We start from the raw sequence: 14,965 nt of genomic DNA, 5'->3' as shown, positions 1-14,965 counted from the left end.
TTTTGCATCAGTTTTTACCTGTTTGTTGGCCAGATATCTGTTTACATATGGATGTCTTTTTTTCAGCTTTTGCATCAGGTTTTACCTGTTTGTTGGCCAGATATCTGATTACATATGGATGTCTTTTTTTCAGCTTTGGCATCAGTTTTTACCTGTTTGTTGGCCAGATATCTGTTTACACATGGATATCTTTTTTCAGCTTTTGCATCAGTTTTTACCTGTTTGTTGGCCAGATATCTGATTACATATGGATGTCTTTTTTTCAGCTTTGGCATCAGGTTTTACCTGTTTGTTGGCCAGATATCTGTCTACATATGAATGTCTTTTTTTCAGCTTTTGCATCAGGTTTTACCTGTTTGTTGGCCAGATATCTGTTTACATATGGATGTCTTTTTTGTCAAGCCTTCGACTTTAGTCGAAAAAGCGAGACTAAGCGATCCTACATTCCGTCGTCGTCGTCGTTGTCGGCGTCCACAAATATTCACTCTGTGGTTAAAGTTTTTGAAATTTTAATAACTTTCTTAAACTATACTAAATTTCTACCAAACTTGGACAGAAGCTTGTTTATGATCATAAGAAAGTATCCAGAAGTAAATTTTGTAAAAATAAAATTCCATTTTTTCCGTATTTTACTTATAAATTGACTTAGTTTTTCTGCGAGGAAACATTACATTCACTCTGTGGTTAAAGTTTTTAAAATTTTAATAACTTTCATAAACTATCCTTGATTTGTATCAAACTTGGACAGAAGCTTGTTTATGATCATAAGATAGTATCAAGAAGAAAATTTTGTAAAAATAAATTTCCACTTTTTCCGTATTTTACTTATAAATGGACTTAGTTTTTAAAGGCAGTGCTTTAAGGCCTGACTTTCAAGTCATGAGGTTCATTTTTCCTTACGCAAATCTTTGCTGGGGGTCATTTTGCAAGAAATAGATCCGGAAATTATTAATTTTCTTCTCTACTTTTTGTGGTATGGAATGGTTTTTGTTCCCTTCATTTACATTGGGAAATAAAGAAACGATCAGTGTGTATTGTTCGTTTAAAAAATCTGTTTATTAATGTGTCTTTTGCATTATAAGCAGTCAATCTGATTACAAACTATCATTATTTGAATTCCGTGTGGAAAGAGGTCCGTTCAATTTCGAGTACTATTTGCGATCTAAAGATATTTTAAAATCATTTCACTTGTTGATATAACATGATATTACAATTAAAAGTAGACTGACCGTGAATTATATTGCATAATATACAATTTAAAGTATTTCTGTACGTGAAGCCGTATGACGTTATAGTTATTTCGGTCTCAGTTATGTAAAGTATGAAATTATCGTTCCTGAATAGGGTTCCACTAATTAAAGACAAAAAGCGTCAAAAAGTGATTAGAAGCGACAATAAAATTAATATAGCGATAAGAAGCGACAATACAATTAATTTAGCGAGAAGAAGCGTCAAGAAGACTATAAAGCGACTATACATAAATAAAAAAAATATCATTGCAACAACTTATTCCCAATAGATATTAAAAAAAAACATGCATTATTTTTTTATTATAGGGGCGGTTATAAAACATTTTTTATATTACTGTACATTGATAGATAAAAATATGTTTTTATTAAGAAGAAAGGGATTGTCTAGTTTTTATTAGATATAAAAAAAAATATGTTTTATGCACACGCTAAAATTGGCAATCAAAACAAAAATAATCCAATTTCCTTTTAAAGAATTTATTGAATCAAAACCATGCAATATCATTTCCTTTCTAACAGTGAAATTCTTCTTTTTCATAGGGACATATTTGATAGGTGTAGCTTCACCCTATCACATCAAATGAGAATAGCCTCGTGAGAGAATTACGATTCGCTTGTCCCTTGTTAGTTATTGTCGCTTCGTCACTAAATTAATCTTCTTGTCGCTGTTTGTCTCTAAAATTCTTCTTGTCTCTCATTAGTGAGACCAGTCAGTTCCGTCCTTAACTTCCGTTTTTACACTGCAAAACAACCACACAATTAACGATGCCTAGTCCTTGTTGGTGTGTACCTGAGTGTCATTTAAGAGGAGGACATGCATTTCTAAATGACTTAATAAGAAGGAAAAGTTGGATCAACGCCATGGCTCAACGTGCGATGCAGTCGTAGAGCCCATATCAATCAGCTGTTGTTTGCAAGGCACATTTTACTGACAACGACTACGTTCAGGAAACTATTCATGGTAAAACTTTATTTTCTTTAAGAAATATATACTGTTATTTATATAATCGCCATGCAATAAACCAAAGTCTGTTTGCAACTGCAATTATCGTTTTAGAATAAAAAGGGGGGTGAATTCAAGACGTCATAATTTTTGGGATGTACGATTTCCTACAAGAGATACATGTATATCATCTGTTTGACATTTTTTGGTTAATACTACAATTGTATATGGTTTTTCTACAAGAGATATATTATACTGATAATTATTTTAGCAGTAATTATGTTAATTTAGGTTGTAATGACAAGAATTCATGAGCTAATGCCTCCAGCTCTCTTGAAAAATATCAATGACAATGTAAACAGGAACAAAGCATTGACATGAATGATGCTTTCCACCTATGTTATAGTTATTTAGGTATGTGTGTTGCACAAGTCTTTCACCAGTTTCAAAAAAGCTAATGTTATAAAACTTTTTTCAGGGCACAAACCCCCTTTAAAGAGACTTGTCTACTGCCATTCCCATCCTATTTTCATGCACCATTTGTAAGCAAGAGACTGAATGGTTTGCAAAATTAAAAATCAGGACGGTGTCCCGTTAAACCAAAAGAACTAAACTGGATGAATATTGTAGGAGAAAGCTAGAGGAAAGTTTTGATTTGTGAAATTGGTTTTCCTGAACAGACATTCATCCTGCAGGAAACATTTATAACTGTCCACCACCAACTGACAAGCTAATGTTGAGCTTCACAGATGGAATTACTCAAACACCATCAATGCCTATGTTTTCAGCACAGATTTCACAAATCATGACACACTGAGCTGTGCATTTTTTTATACCTAACAGAGTCGAAACTCAATTTTATTTTTATATAAATAAACATATACTGTATTGTGTCATTTTAGAACTTGTATTTTGCCAAAGGATGCATGAATGAAAGTAGTGAAATTCATTTTGCTTTGATAATATATAGATTTGAATTACAATTGTTCATGTTATTGTAATGCATAAAATAAGGAGATGTGGCACAATGTAAATATATGATATTCTGTGAGTTTATCAAACTAAAGGGAATAAGAAATGGGTATAAGCAGTAACAGGTACTACTGTACAATCTCCAACAATGAGAAAAACTAAAAAAGAGAATTTCATATTTACAAGACGAAGTAATATAAAAAAAGAAGATGTGGTATGATTGCCAATGAGACAACTATCGACAAAAGACCAAAATGACACAAACATTAACAATTATAGGTCACCGTACGGCCTTCAACAATGAGCAAAGCCCATACCGCATATAGTCAGCTATAAAAGGCCCCAATAAGACAATGTAAAACAATTCATGCGAGAAAACTAACGGCCTTATTTATGTAAAAAAATGAACGAAAAACAAATATGTAACACATAAACAAACGACAACCACTTAATTACAGGCTCCTGACTTGGGACAGGCACATACATGTACATAAATAATGTGGCGGAGTTAAACATGTTAGCGGGATCCCATCCCTCCCCCTAACCTGGGACAGTGGTATAACAGTACAACATAAGAACGAACTATAAAAATTAGTTGAAAAAGGCTTGACTTATCAGATAGACAAAAAATACAAGTTTTGTTTTTGCATTGAATAATTTTCTTCTATTGTCTTAAAAGCAAAAATGGAAAGTGGTTAAAATGCTAATGAGACAGCTATTATGGCCACCAGTTGTCATTGTTACCTTGATTAAAAACTCCTTTTTAGCTCACCTGACCTGAATCATCACTTGGTTTCGTCGTCCATAAACTTTTACAAAAAAATCTTCTCTGAAACTACTGTGCCAAATTTAACCAAACTTAGCCAAAATCATCATTGCCATATCTAATTTAAAAAATATGTGGTTTGACCCGGTCAACCAACCAAGATGGCCACCATGGCTTAAAATAGAACATACGGGTAAATTGTAGATTTTGACTCTGAAACCAAAGCATTTAGAGCAAATCTGAGATAGGGTGAAATTGTCTCTTCAGTGAAGATCTATCTGCCCAGGAATTTTCAGACAAATCTGACAACCCGGGCCAAAATAAAAAGATTGTATGTTTGCCCAAACGCGACCGACCCAAAATAAACCCGCCGACTCAAATTCTTTTTTTGACGTTTTTTGGAAGAATTTTTTTTTCAGATTTTTTTTGGGTCCGCTCCGTCATCGTACAAAACTTAATGTTTGTCGTCTTTGCGTTTGAAAGTAATTGTGAATAAGATTAAAAGAAAGCATGTAAGAAACGCAGTTAATCGATATTCGATGTTCTCTGTATTTATCTTCTGATTTAACGAACGTAAAGAAGTAAAACAAGTGAAGTGGCACAGTTTTTTTACGCTGTAGTTGTTTGTACTACCAAACCCTTACCTATATGCTCAATGTTAATTTCATCGTGTTATCGAATGTCTGATAAGAATATTCAGGTAGATTTGTTCAAAACCATTTGCAATCGAATATTTTCAATGTTATTCTGACAGGAAATGGATCCGGAAGTTGCGAATTTACAATCTTGCAAGAAGATTTTGTTTTTACTGAATAAAAAGGAATTATTTCTTGATAAATTGTTGTCTTTAATTATAATCTTCCTTTATCATGTAAATTAGATGTCCTTTTATTCAAATAGTTCAAATTTACAAGTCTCATTAGACAGTCAGTACGTTGCTGTTTGGGAGAATTTGATAAAACTATAATTGCTCACAGAATCAGAAATATAATCTTAACTGAATGTAACTCCTTCTGAATAATTTATTGCAATATAAATATAAATCCCTTTTGACAAGAGAAATCTGACTTTTGTCAGAAATATTTTTTCACATGTGCAAAAGTAAAAACATGTTATGGACGCCATATTGGATTTTTATACAATTTGTGAGGAAGCCCCTAGAACCATGACCTAAAAATAAAGTCTTCAGAAAACGTTAACTTTATGCAATTACATTTTATCAATAATGATTATTTTCAAAAATTTAAACTTGATTGTTTAAAGAAATAAAATTATAAAAATACGTTTTTAGTTTGGAGATTCTACAGAACATGCTTTGATCTATTTATAGCCAAATTAGTTTACCTGTGTGATAATGTAAAATATAAATTTGTTTTCAAAACATAAAAAAGACACAAACTAAGGATGGTAGATAATAATTCATATAAATATTTTAGGACATTTAATCTATTTTAATAGAAATAGGATTTAAAAACTGCAAACTAATTTAATCATTACATCATCAGCTTAATTTTTTTTTACACCAACATCGTGTTGATGGAACTGTTGAAAATCACTTAACAAATCCAACAGCCCTTTCACACAGTTAGCAATTGTCAGGGTTATAAACATCTCAGGAAACAAATCATATAGTAGACTAATTTATTTATAGAGGTTTTAAATTCATGGCTATTGGTTGTCTCTACAAAGGTTTGACAGAGAAAAAAAAAGATATACTGTTTTAAGATCTTTTAATATTTTCATGCAAATTCGGATAAAAAAAAAAAAAGAATTTGCCTACCTACCTACCCACACCCAGTCATCATGGGTCGGGTTTGGGCAAACTGAAATATTTTTAATTGTGGCCCCGTTGATGTATTGCTGCCCCCAAATTAGTAATTTGAAGGAAATTTTGCAGAGTTTGGTTATTATTTCAAATATTATTATAGATAGAGATAAACTGTAAACAGCAATAATGTTCTGTAAAGTAAGATCTACAAATAAGTCAACATGACCAAAATTGTAAGTTGGCCCCTTAAAGAGTTATTGCCCTTTATAGTCAATTTTTAACAATTTTCATAAATATTTGTATTTTTTGTTAATTTTTGAAAAATATTTTCAACTGTAAATACTGGGCCATGTTTATTATAGATAGAGATAATTGTAGCACCAAGAATGTTCACTAAAGAAAGATCTACAAACACATCCCCATCACCAAAAACACAATTTTGTCATTTTATATGTGTCCATTGTTTAATATGCACATAGACCGTCCAAGGTGAGCGACACATGCTCTTGAGAGTCTCTAGGTCATTAATACCGGTAGATTACTTTATCATGTTTATACTGAAAAATAATTTTGCTTGGAGGGAGAATTTAAAAAAAGTTCTGTCTTCAAAAGAGTTGACATGTTACTAAGTACATTTACCATTATGTTACTTGATGTTCTTGCAATACACACAGTACGGGACTTGTCAATCTTTGTGAATTATTTTTCATAGGATAGGAGTAATTGAATATGTGTATATAATCAATAATTAAAAATAGTTTTATTTACATTAAAAAGGAAAAGTTCTTATGTCTTAAAAATGCATTTCATGACTAGGTACAGAAAATGTACTGTAAACAGTAGACTATATATATAGGTGAACTAGGTACAAGAGAACTCTAAATCTTAAATACTACAAACCACCTCTGTTCTATGGAAGATAATGATATAACTGGACTAGAAAAACACACAACCTGTAATTAACTGCCTTTACAGCGCTTTCGCGCTTTGATTCTTCCAGTTAACATCGATTACATACAGTCTGCAGTTAAAGTTTATAAAACATTTATTAGATTCATAAACTATCCTGGATTTTTTACCAAACTTGGAAGCTTCTTTCAATCAAAAGACGGTATCGAGAGGGAAATTTTTATTGATGTTTTTCCTCATTTTTGTTGAGTCTGCGATTAACAGCAAAAGTAGGCGAGACACTGGGTTCCGTGGAACCCTTACGAATTTTTTCAGCTTTTGCATCAGGTTTTACCTGTTTGTTGGCCAGATATCTGATTACATATGGATGTCTTTTTTTCATCTTTGGCATCAGGTTTTACCTGTTTGTTGGCCAGATATCTGTTTACATATGAATGTCTTTTTTCAGCTTTTGCATCAGTTGTTACCTGTTTGTTGGCCAGATATCTGTTTACATATGAATGTCTTTTTTTCAGCTTTTGCATCAGTTTTTACCTGCTTGTTGGCCAGATATCTGTTTACATATGAATGTCTTTTTTTCATCTTTGGCATCAGTTTTTACCTGTTCGTTGGCCAGATATATTTGCCTACATATGGATGTCTTTTTTTCAGCTTTTGCATCAGGTTTTACCTGTTTGTTGGCCAGATATCTGTTTACATATGGATGGTTTTTTTTTCAGCTCTTTTTTTCAGCTTTGGCATCAGGTTTTACCTGCTTGTTGGTCAGATATCTGATTACATATAGATGTCTTTTTTTCATCTTTGGCATCAGTTTTTACCTGTTTGTTGGCCAGATATCTGTTTACATATGGATGTCTTTTTTTCAGCTTTGGCATCATGTTTTACCTGTTTGTTGGCCAGATATCTGTTTACATATGGATGTCTTTTTTTCAGCTTTGGCATCAGTTTTTACCTGCTTGTTGGCCAGATATCTGTTTACATATGGATGGAACTGGAATGAAGGAATGATGTTTGGTTCTATACTAAGTGCCACTGATCCTGTGGCAGTTGTGGCATTACTTAGTGATCTAGGTATAGTGACGTATAGCAAAATTTTAAATTCCTGTACATTTTCTTGAAGATATTTTTACCGCCCATTATTACTATTATGATATTGATACAATCTTCAGTAGTGTTATTGAAATCAGTTCCTCTTCTGTGATTGTGTGTAAGGGGAGTCACCTGACAGATATTTTTTCATAGTCATGATAGGGAACTAATAAAGCAGGAAAATGTTCTATCATTTGCAGCCATTTTAATCTTGAGTATATTAGAACCCTATGAAAAAATATCGGCTGGGTAAATTACTTATTGAGTTCAGATATTATCATGATATCTCATTTCTTCCATAATTCAATAGATTGGGGCATTTGTTTTCGCAAACACATCTTTTTGTAAACTATGGTGAAATAATTCCCAGTATTTATTATTCATGATCAGGTTATTTGCTGTGCAAGTTGAAAAAAAAATGAAAAAAAGAGTACCTTTAATCTGACCCTTATTAGCATGTGCGTCTGAATATTCATTGATTATATAACTATATTTATAATTACAAGATGTAGTAGAATTGTATAAATGTCATCTGTTAAATATTTCAGTAATAGTTTCATTTCATGCATATTTTTTACTCATCAATGAATTCACATTCATTTTTGGTGAAACATTAAAAAACTATGGAGTTTTAATCCTAATCCACTAGACTTAAGTCTGTCACTATATATCATTCTTATTTTAAGCATTCTCTAATAGTTCGGTTGTTTGCATAACATAGATGAATTAGGTTATATAAAGTTATATTTTCACAGGAAAATGAATTGAACATGATATTTTACATGTAAATTAAGACGGAAAGGATTAATTCAAAAAAGTGCATGTGGCTTAATTTTTTTTACACATGGATAAAATCTGTTGATGGTTATTTTGATATAAGTGCCAGCATGCCTGTATATTTAGAAAGATGATTAAAGTTGTTATTCTTTTTGACCAAAAGATACATTAACAGATTAAAATCATGTATTTTTTGATAAAATACATATTTTAAGAGTTTTACCGACGAACATCCTGAACTGAAAATTTATTTCTCACGTACTTTAAGAATTAAAGTTTTATGAAATTCAAAATAAAATGATAATACAAGTATTTTGATATGTCACATTTGTAAAGAAAACATGATATTAGAAAGTTTAAGTTGTACAGAAGAGTTGAAAAGTTTATAATCTTTTACACAAATTAGCATAGATGAATTTACATTATTACATCTGTTACACTTGATAAATATTATTATAACTCTAAATACAAATTTATATTATCATTATTATATATTGTTATTATTATGGTTTGATAAGAAGAGAGACTTCAAATTTTATTAAAATTGGCACTCTAGGCTAAAACAGGGTCAACTGTAATTAATAGAATCTACTATTCTAATAGATAGAGACACATGCTTAACTATCTGTTCTGTCTTTATAAGATAGACTTGGTAAAATTAAATTCTTGTATGTTTTAGATGTTCCTTTAGACTTTAAATTCAAAATATAAGGTCATCATCAGGACGATCCTGTCAATTTGTTTTTAACTAAGATTTCTATTTGGTTTTAATCTTGGCTATTCCATTAAAACATACATGGTACCCGGGAAGGCACTTTAAGAATTAGGATATCTTTACTACTAAAGAAAGAGACTGATTTTATTGAGTGGCAACTTCTCTGAAACCATACAAAGTCAGATATATTTGGAATATGCCCTATAAATATATTGTTTTGTACTCCTTAAATTTGTCTTTGAAACAATCTTTTTTCCACAGAAAAAAGCCAATTTTAGAGAAATTATCAAAATTCAGGGACAGTTATTGATCTGTGTCTTGTACACTTTCTCACTGTGCAAAAACATTGATGAGATTTTAATGTACCTTCCCTGTGTCCCATGTATGTCTCTATAGAACAGCCCTTTATAATAAGACATGTTAGATGGACTTCCTTGTCCAGCAACCAATCAATTTTATATGATCAGTTTGACAAAATGATGTGCATATTCAAAGAGTATTATATATAGAATTAAACCTAACTTAACAAGAATGTAATGCAATGTAATGGGTGGTCAGAAATTGAATTAATGATAGTTATAATGTAAAAGCTATGATGTAAAGATTTAAAACGTAATTGATGACTTATATGATCAGGTGCCTCAAAGAAACTTGCAATGGTGATTGAGGGGGAGTCACTTCTCAATGATGGTGCAGCAATTGTGTTCTTTAATGTGTTTCTCAAGCTGACCACAGAAGATTCTGGAATCTCAGGTAAACAATATGATGTATATGTTATTCTTAAAAGTTAATATCATATTAGAGATTAAAGTTCATGAAATAAGAGATATTATAAAAGAACACGTATATGGATCTTTAGAAACATCAAATCATGATTTCACCAGATTAACAAATGTTTTTTAATGCAATTTTTTGTGATATCAACATTTGAACATTTCATTCAAAATTTGAAAGTAAGAAATTTTTTTTTTTTTTATTTTTTGTTAAATGTATATAAGTCAATAGTAATTTTATAGGCTATCAATGATAGATTTCAATGTGTAATTGTTGGCCCTTTGTCTGCAGGAGACCTGTTACTGTGTAAAAAATTACTGTATCAAAAATAAGATAAAATCTCAAGAGCATGATACCAGAAGTAATTGATTATAAGGGCTAAATGAATCTAATGAATTTAAGAAATTTTACAATTATTATAATGAAAAGAAGTCTTATTTTGATAAATAGCTGAATTGATATTGCTTGCATTCAGTAGTTATAATAAGATATTATTATCACAAATTTAAACTTACTATCTGTTCAGCTTTTGCCATGTTTCTGTGTTACACTCCCCTCCTTGTTTAGCTTTTTACTTGCTTTTACATTTATATGACTTTTATATAATATATAATCTTAAGTGCCTTATTTGGTCTATATCTCAATGATTTGGTTTGTAACCATGGTAACACCATTGCCAAATGGATTATCAATACCCAGGATTTGTACTGAAAAGTTCTGCAAATTTAACAATACCTCAAGGCTTACAATACTTGGCAAAGCAATTTGGCAAAGGCAACTTGGCAAAGCAAGTTACAATGTTACTCATTATCTTCACTTAAATGGTTCTCAAAATTATTTAGTTATTGTTAGAAAAATTTTCATACATTTTTAATATCTTTGCAAAGATATTATTTGTGTGGTGATATTAAAATGATTTTTTCATTTCACACAATTTTGTTAATTTTGGTTTTAATAGCAAATTATACATTGTTGAAAGAATGCGTCATTTTATGCTTGAAGGTAAAATTGATTGAAAAAAATAACATAATGGTGCTTTATCATCTTAAAAACATTATAGATTAAAAGTTATAACAATTTCTTTTTGATTTTAACCAAAGAAATGTTATCACAGATAAGGATCTAATTTTGTTACAAAAAAAGGGTTGTTAATCTTTCTTGACCATGTTGTCTTGACCTTGATGACATTTTAATGGGAGGTTCAAGCTGTTTTAAATGTATTTCTGTATCACTATGTTATATAAAGGGCAAACCAATTTACCCTTCTCTGTCCATACATCTAATATCCTTTGAAGTTTGTCCATACATTAATTAATTCACAATATTATACAGTTTGGGCTAATACAAGTTATATATTTATTTCCAATTCAGATTAAATATGTTTAGGGAAAAAACTGGACAGCTCAAATTCAAATTTGATAGATATTTGAACAATTGTGACTTCATATTAGGAAATTATTTATTTATTTCTTTGATAAATTTCTAGATTAATGCAAACTTGCTTTGAACACTATACAAAGTTCTATTATATTACATTATATTATATTATATAAATAAAAAAAAGTTTATATGACTTTTAGATATAAAGCAGAAAGCAGGTTATATGTATTTTGAAAGAGATTTAACAGATTTTCAAATCTAATATCTTTGATCTACCATATATACATATCTTTTCTTTGTCATCTTTTACAGATATACATTCAAAAGGTATAAACAGTTTGACAGTTTTGTTTAAATTTCTGTTGAAAATGATAGTTATGTTTCTATTAATGTTTAAAAATTTTGTGTTTTATGCCCTGCCTACAATAGTAAAGGGGCATTATGTGTGTCATGTCTGTGTGTCCATCTGTTAATCCTGTTTCAGGTTAAAGATTTGGTTCAAGGTATTTTGTGAACACATCAACTTTAAAACTTACTACACATGTTTGATATTATATAAACTGTTTGATATATATGCCAAATAAGGGTTTTAAACAACATTTCCCTGGGCAAATGTGCTTATAAAATGTTTGATAAATCTGTCAATGATAACTAACTGTAAAAAGAGATATTTGATAAATGATGAAGTCCCAAACTAATCTATATCCCCTCAGTAACTAGACCCAGGATTTTATATAATCTTGGTGCTTTCAATGTTTACATAGTATATAGATATAAGAAGATCTGGTATGAGTGCCAATAAGACAACTCTCCATCCAAGTCACAATTTGTAAAAGTAAACCAGCAAACTAGTAAGTCAAAGTACGGTCTTCAACACTGAACCTTGGCTCACACTGAACAACAAGCTATAAAGGGCCCCAAAAATACTATTGTAAAACCATTCAAACAGGAAAATCTTTTCTTTATAAAAAAAAAATGAGAATCACTTTGAACCACATCAACAACCACTGAACCAAAGGTTCCTGACTTTGGACAGTTACAAACAAATTAAATGAAGTGGGTTATATAGGACTTAATTTGTAGATTTTCAGTTAGTTTAAACAATATTTATTCAAAAAAATGCATGAAATATAAATATACAATATAAATACAGGGATTCGGAAACAAGAAAAACTTATATAAATCCGTCTCCCTTAAGAAAAAATGACAAAATTAGGAACATAGTATATAAGAAACTCGTATAATCTAATTTACAATTCACATTTAACATGTTTATTCTGTGGTTTGCCAGTTTCTCAGAAGTCAGTTTGATCGAAAAATGGGATCAACTCTTTTTATTATAATTATGGTTCATGTATCTGAGAAATGTGTAAATGTTCCGAAAAAAAGGTAACATTAAATCAAAGTTTCAACATCTAAATCGACATCGACATAAAGATAATTGTTATGGACCAAATCTCCCTGTTTCTAAAATAAATCTTTGTACAACTTTAAAAATATTTTCGTTTTCCTCATCACTGATGAGTTCACTACCTGATACTAATGTTTGTACATTATATATTGATAGTGTAGAAATGGTTTGTGCCCTAATGAGTAGATTTTCAGTTGTCCAGTCCTTGTTCTGTCTGTTCCTTTCTGTTATCTCCACATATCTATATTTTTAGCACTGATGTTTATTATTTATATTCTTAAAACTTTTACTTAAATAGAAATAGGTAAGATTTTATTCTTTGAGATTTTAGCTGAAAATTTGCTTGCTTATTTGATGGGTAGAATGTTTTTTTTTGGGTAGATATCAAGCATTAGCATTGGAAAATAGCTGGGTTTTAAGAAAGATTTTTTTATAACCGGAAAGCTATTTGTTTGCTCGATAGCATTATTCTTATAGAATTGCTTGTAATAATGTATGAAAATGGCTGAGGGTTGTAGTTCAGACTTCGGGATTGAATTGCAATCTCTTTGCTTGTAAGTTTGAATCTGCAAATTAGCTAATGCATGACTTTTCCTTGATTAAAAAATGCACTAATGTAAAGCATGATGCATCAATTTACTTAGACGTAATAATTATCTTTATGCTGTACAGCAAGTCTTTTTATTTGATTTTTAAACATTGTAGGAGGTAACATAATATTATTTTAAAAAGGTTTCTCTTAAAAGGTCAGTTTTGAAAACATGATTTATTTCTCCAATAATCCTTTTAAAAATTCAATACATATGCAGAATATTTTACGTATGCATGGTATGATTTGTTTTTACAGTTTTTGTATAATGATCAGGGATTAATTTTTGTTTTTATATTGTAATACATAAATACAAGATTTTGTGCAGTCAAACATTCTATGATGCATAAATCTGTTTATTTCCTTACACAACTTGCAGGCATTAATACAGTTTAAAAAGATTGTATAAATTCTTCAAAAGTCCAAGCTGTGAAAATTGATTTTGTATTTACTACAGATATAGTGAAGAGCTCCCAGTATAATTACTACGATTAACTTGCATCTGTCGAATAGTTTTCCGTGACCTAAAATGAAATTTTATAGTTATATTATTTTTGCATGTTTTGCATGAATAAGCAAATCTATAATTAGTGCAGCGACAAGGTGATCTGTGAATGCATAATTTATTAGGGTAGTTTTGTGCATTGCATGTTTGTAAAAATTTGATTAACTTTTTAATTCTATTCTTTACATACTTATAAAATACTATTACTCGAGACTCATTAAAGAAAAATGTGTTGCATGTAAAAAAATTGTTTATTAATGTTGTTATTTTGTCTATGAAGTGATAAAATTGTCTCATTTAAAGGATATATAATGTACTATTGTTTGGTTAATCTGTTTATGTCCTGCAGCAAATATTTCATACATATTCAGGACAAAATGATATCTAAAAATACATTATTTCACTGAATGACTAATATTTAATAGTAAATTCATGATTCTTTCAAATCTGATAAAATAGCATATCTTTTAATGATTGAAAATGTAAATTAAATAATAATAATTGATTTTGATTGTTGATTGGATAATGTGAAGTGTTATTAATAATACAGATACCCAACAACACAGAGTTATCTATATATAGTGATATAATTAAGGTCAACTTTTGTGTAAATCGATATAGTCAAGGTCACCATATGCATTCATTGATTGTGTATTGAGTCTGCATTAAAGTTGAAAATAAATGAGAGGGATAACCAAAGATTTAACATAACACAAATTCTTTCTGGGATTTTCATACAGAAAAACAATAACTGTCATTGGACAGATACATTCAAAGTGGCTTACCTGATATGTATTTCTTATATGTAAACTGTATCAATTTTTAGAAATTGTAAAAAAACAAAAAACAATTTTTTAGCTGTTTACAACTTATAAAATTGACTACAGGGGTATTGACCTTCTACTTTATTATAGGTGGAGAAATAGTGCTGTACTTCTTACAAGTAGCTCTCTTAGGACCTCTATGGGGCTACGTCATGGCAAAATGTACTTTATTTTTCCTGTCCAGAGTTTTCAACGATGCTTTGATAGAAATCACAATCACACTAGCTTCAACATATTTGACGTACTATATTGGTAAGATAAATTTAGAATTTAGATAAAAGATGTGGGGTATT

The 14,965-nt window shown here is 30.2% G+C and overlaps 1 protein-coding gene and 1 long non-coding RNA gene across 7 annotated transcripts in view; both read left to right on the top strand.

Annotated features, from left to right (window-relative positions):
• The window catches only part of LOC143083135 (sperm-specific sodium:proton exchanger-like), a 70,878-nt gene that overhangs the window by 15,445 nt on the left and 40,468 nt on the right, over positions 1-14,965 (top strand). For all 6 annotated transcript variants that reach the window (XM_076259362.1, XM_076259364.1, XM_076259363.1 and 3 more), the window contains 4 exons: positions 7,542-7,679; positions 9,826-9,942; positions 11,656-11,670; positions 14,763-14,924. In XM_076259362.1, the coding sequence (XP_076115477.1) occupies positions 7,542-7,679; positions 9,826-9,942; positions 11,656-11,670; positions 14,763-14,924 (432 nt within the window). The remainder of the gene's footprint in view (positions 1-7,541; positions 7,680-9,825; positions 9,943-11,655; positions 11,671-14,762; positions 14,925-14,965) is intronic.
• Positions 398-3,084, top strand: LOC143083134 (uncharacterized). The gene is made up of 2 exons (XR_012980560.1): positions 398-2,211; positions 2,672-3,084. It is a non-coding gene; the product is annotated as an uncharacterized LOC143083134 (long non-coding RNA).

The sequence above is a fragment of the Mytilus galloprovincialis genome, chromosome 7 (assembly GCF_965363235.1).
Source record: "Mytilus galloprovincialis chromosome 7, xbMytGall1.hap1.1, whole genome shotgun sequence".
NCBI lineage: Eukaryota > Metazoa > Mollusca > Bivalvia > Mytilida > Mytilidae > Mytilus > Mytilus galloprovincialis.
The sequence above is the reverse complement of the archived record's forward strand: the minus strand, read 5'-3'. Positions and strand labels throughout refer to the sequence as shown.